Here is a 5,093-nt window from a genome sequence, read left to right on the forward strand (position 1 = left end):
TTTGAGTTTGAGTTTGAGTTTCGCTTTGAGTGCGTGTAGTTTGGGTAGTTTGGGCCAAAAATACAAAACACTATCAGCAGGCCAGCACCAAGAGGCCGAGAAGAAATCGAGCGACATTGCCGACATGACACACAACAAAGTTATGGCCTCTCGTCTCGGCAATCGCATAAATCAAACCTTTGTCTTGCAGGTGGCAAGAGGACTTTGGCATAGATATAGAAGCATTTTTGGTTGCTGCATCAAATGAGTTTATTATGCCACATGGCAGGCAATTTAATTTACATTTTATGTGGGCGAATTTAAATGGTTGCCAGATTTGTGGCATATAAATATGCTGCTTAGGCAAATTTTAGGGTTTTCGCTACCAACGATGGGAAATAGATCGATGGCAATTAAAGGAATTCAATTAGCAAAGAGCCTTCGCTGTTTTTCGATTGATTATGTTACGCACATGATTGATGGCCATTTGAGCCGCTGCGATTCAATCATAAGCCGTCGCTTGATTATAATAAAATTAATGAGCCGCAAATGCAAAGTAGGGATATAAATCCACCAAATCATATTTAAAACACGTGGCTTTGTTCTTCGTGCCCAGCATTTCGCTGTTCTTATTTCATTTTATGGCTGTTGTTGTACCTTTCACGTCAATTGGAATGCCATACATTTCAATGATTACGATTCGCTTCTATGTGAACCTGTGTGTGGACCACCCACTCTCCTCAATCTTGGCCCCTATTTCAATATTTTAATATTTCAATATTTCCATATCCGATCCGAGCACCACGATATCGTCTGTTTTTGTTATGGGTTTGTTTGTGGGTTTCGCGGGCCTGATTGCTTCATGTGCGAACAACTTCGGCATTTTTTCACGTTTATTATTTTAAATAATCGATTTTCGGCCAAACATATAAAGGCGTTTATGTACGTGAGGGCCGGGGCCATATCCACTTGCATACATATATTTTATGGCCCCAGGCTAAGGACACTCATTATTCGGCTCGGCCTGTAATAATACCGTGAATAAGAAACAAGAGCTGAAGTGTAATGGCTGGCCTAAGCCGACTGTCCAATACCCTTCTCATTTAAATCCTGAAAATATATGGTTTGCAGGGGTGAGGGTATCTTTCATAATAGTTTCCAATTAGTGAGCCCTCTTTGTGGGGCATACAAATCTAAAGCAATTTGTTTGTGGCCACTAAATTGGCCATAGCCCCGCCCTCTTTTCCCTTTGTGTGTGTATGTGTGAGGCGTCACAGCTGCGGTTCATAAATAAAAATAAATACATCGCTTGATTTATATGGCCCTAATGAGCTCAGCGCTCAGTTCAAGCGACTTTGGGCCCAACAAAAGCACAGAAAAACCAGAAGGAGGCGAGCCACAAAAATAAATAAATAAAATCCGCAAGCACATCATGTAAATACTGTGCAAATAAAGAGATACATTTGGCGGAGTAGGGGAATGACTATGGCTATGGCTATGGCTATAAGGTATGGGGATAAAAGATGGCTATGCAGTTGCGAAAGTCGCAATGTTGCCTACTTTTCGGCTGTTTGGCCGCCAGGCAGCGCGGCCATTTATCCGCTACGTGCGACACACAAACACACACAAACACACACAGATACACACTCACACACATATAAACACACATGTCTAAAACACGGCACCGCCATATGTATATGTGTGGATGTGTATATTCGCCCAATTTGGTTTATCGTGCTCTACGTTTGATCTGCTTTCAGTGCGTGCCCATCATCATCAGCATTAGGCATGATTGTTGTTGTTATTAGACAAATATATATCTATCCAAAGGGATATCCATATGAAGGGCAAGGATAGCTGGAAGCCGTGCAACTGTTTCTGGCATAATGACGCTAATTTTGTACGGTCCGGTGGCACTGCGCCTACCCAAAGTCCTGTACTCGCACGGAAGGACCTACGTCGATAACTTATGAGACGCATTTTTCAGGACCTCGATGTCCTGGCCTAATGTCAGGTGATTTGACAATGGCATTTATTAATTAAAACATGTGTCGCACGCACGAGCGCCCACAGACGACTGATCCGCTAGGCAGCCAGCCAGACGCTATTGATTCGTCCTTGCCCAACAGGGAAAGCACTGGAAAAGGTTAACAGGACGAATTGGGAGGAGGCCAAAGGATCAGAATAGAAGCAGACAGGACACGACAAAATCATATTCCTGTGCGAGGTGTGCGATGTGTGCGAAATGGGGGAACAAGTCAAGTTCATGCCAATCCTAATTCGTAGCATTAAAGGCCATAAAAAGGTGAAGCTTTATTTTAGATGCAATCCATTTGATTAGTGGCGATGGGTTAAAATTCGAATTTAGCTAGTCAAGTTAACTATTGCTCATTAAGTGTGCAATTATTTTCGCATAAATATCGATGGTTAATTTAAATGCATTTAGTTGTATGTGGCCATCAGTTATTTGCTTTAAATTATTATCAGCTTTAATTATTATTAAGCTCGCTAAATAGTTACCGAATAAATTGTTTTGTTATTCTATTAAGCCAACGTAAATAACTTTAAATAATATCGACTGAGTGGGCATTAAAACTTCCAATGAAAGGATTCTGGTTAATCATGAAACACTTATGTAAACCGTTGAAATTGTGGATGGCATGTAATCGGTAGTCGGAGCTCTTAAAACCCTTTGTAATTGCAAATTAGTGGCAAATAATCCGCGGACATCTCGCGGCCTGGCAATCCGGCTCGCAGGACCAAACGATCGATGGCAACTCTGGCCAAAAAGCAGGCACAGTGGGAAAAGGGAAAAGGACAGGACAGTTGAGTTGAGTGGAGGCCAGAGGCAATGGGACAGAGCTGAGCAAATGAAGTCACGTACGTGCGATTTTTCTTCTGCTTTGGGGCACATATTAAAATACGTGCGTCTCGCTTTTACTATAACTTTTACACAAACACACACACCCAAACACACACACTTTCACACTCATACACATGCACATTAATGGCGGCATGATGAGGCAGCTAAGTTTGCGTGTTTGCTGCTCCTCACAAAAGGGCTACAAATGGCTTAGGCTTTTCCCCTGTCTTTGTGTTAGTGTGGGCTCTTATTTTTCGGTTTTATGTGCTGGTGTGCGTGCGTATATATATGTATATATATTTGTTTCAATTTCAATGACTGCAAACAACATTTGCACTTAGTAAATAAAATATAACAAACGCAGTGGGTCGGGTTATGCTGTCGGCACTCCGTTCTCAGTTCCCAATTCTCAGTTACCAGTTCTCGGTTCGTTTAAAGTTGGCCACACTCTGCTTAATGTTCGTAATGTTGGGCTACTCGCTTTTGGCCAATGGCCAGCATACAGCACAGAGCATTCAGCATCCCAGTGTCCAGCATCCCAGCATTCTAGTGTCCAGCTCCAGAATCAGAGTAAGAATCTGAACCAGATCCAGAGTTGCTCATTTGCATTTTGGGCGCTGCAGCCGGGCAACATAAGAGTTGGAAATGGGCCAACGAACTGACAGACAAAGGCCGGGCTCCATTCTGGGACTTTGACTCGAAAAGGGAACGCTTGCTCCAATTTTGGTTCATCTCCATTCGTGTGTACATAAATTCACACCCTACGGATTGAAGCACCTACTTTGCCGCGAAATAACAGATGCCATATGGAAAACACTGATCATATATTTGGATAGCATTTCGCTAATATCGAATTATTTCTTGGCGTGCTGTTAATTAACAATGTGTTCTTGGAACTCCAACATAACTCGAACATACTCCATACATCAGGTTAGTTAACCTTCTGAATATCGCTCAGCACTGGCAGTCTCTGGGAAAAATCAACAGAAACAATAAGCCATTCCCCTGTTCCCCTTTTGGCCAGAGTCATGTGCACCGTGTCGCTGGGGGACAGTGGCAGACCCATTGTTGACTTGATTTGTATTCGCCTTGGCTTAGTGCAATGGCCACTTTGTTTTTCTGGTATGTATGTTTGCATGCCCGGCCACTCGAAATTCCCCCATGCAGGCAACTTTATTGAATTTCCAGTGATATGCAAAGCAGCGCATCTCAAGAACGACGATAAGACCCCGACAGCAGGACCAGAATCCCCAAAGCAGCTAGCCATTGTGTAGTAGCCATGGGTGTGCACTTGACCACCCCGTTCTTATCCTCATCGCAGGCGCAGGAGTGCAGGCAAATGTCGCAGGTGTCCTTCCAGCGCGACTGGTTTTGGTAGTAGATTCCGGCCAATTGCTGGCAGCCCAACTTCGGCGACCACAGACAGCACCAGTCCAAAATGGGACCTTTAAGACACATTAGTTGTCTGGCACACATCGGAGTTTTATCACATAGGAATTACTTACCTGTAATGTTATACTTCTGTGGAACACAACCGGGCAAATGGTACAATCGTATGCCTTTTTTGGTTGAAAATAGTATCTTTTCTTTATCCGTTTTATTTTTACAAAACATTCCGGACTGTGAGACGGTACATTTGCGCTGAATTTTCATGCAGCTCGAGCACTGTGGTCCCACTGTCCGCACCTCGACTTCGTCCTTCGATGCGCCGCCTAGTCCTACATAGCATAAATATACAATTAAACACACTACCAGACATTTTCCGGTCAGCATGTCTTATATCAAAAGTCTAGTGTGTGGAGTGAGTGTGTTTTTTTGAAAGATTGCTCTGTGCTAGTGCTGTTTATATTCAAATCGTATTGGTATTGTAAAAATTATGTGCCTTTAGTGAACAATTATTTCATACATGGTGAAAGTATTTTCGAATAAATTCAGCATCCCTAAATAATTCAGCTGCAATTGCATTCGAGGAAATTCGAGATAAAATACTAATTGCCTAGCATTTCCATTTGACCCAAAAAATAAATAAATAAATTTACCCCAGGAAGTTAAACAGTACTTGTATCTACGTTATTTTCCTGTCTATTTTTCATTTGTGTGAAAATATATCAGCCGCAATTTATCTGCCCCGTCACCTGTCCTACGTGCGTGTTCATGTGTGCGGCGGCACAAGGATAAGAGGGATAAGGAAGGTGTCGAGGCGACCCCACCGAACCTGATGAGGGTTAATTTGCCAACGGCTCAACAATTC

The 5,093-nt window shown here is 42.8% G+C and overlaps 1 protein-coding gene across 1 annotated transcript; it reads right to left on the reverse strand.

Moving 5' to 3' along the window:
* Nucleotides 1-3,647: 3,647 nt before the first annotated feature.
* On the reverse strand, nt 3,648-4,677 carry LOC120451265. The gene is made up of 2 exons (XM_039634794.2): nt 4,348-4,677; nt 3,648-4,287 (listed from the first exon to the last, which is right to left on the reverse strand). Exons 1-2 carry the CDS (start codon nt 4,613-4,615, stop codon nt 4,052-4,054), a joined length of 504 nt encoding a protein of 167 aa, XP_039490728.1. The 5' UTR covers nt 4,616-4,677; the 3' UTR covers nt 3,648-4,051.
* Between the last annotated feature and the right edge of the window lie 416 nt (nt 4,678-5,093).

This window comes from Drosophila santomea, chromosome 3R, assembly GCF_016746245.2.
Source record: "Drosophila santomea strain STO CAGO 1482 chromosome 3R, Prin_Dsan_1.1, whole genome shotgun sequence".
Classification (NCBI taxonomy): domain Eukaryota; kingdom Metazoa; phylum Arthropoda; class Insecta; order Diptera; family Drosophilidae; genus Drosophila; species Drosophila santomea.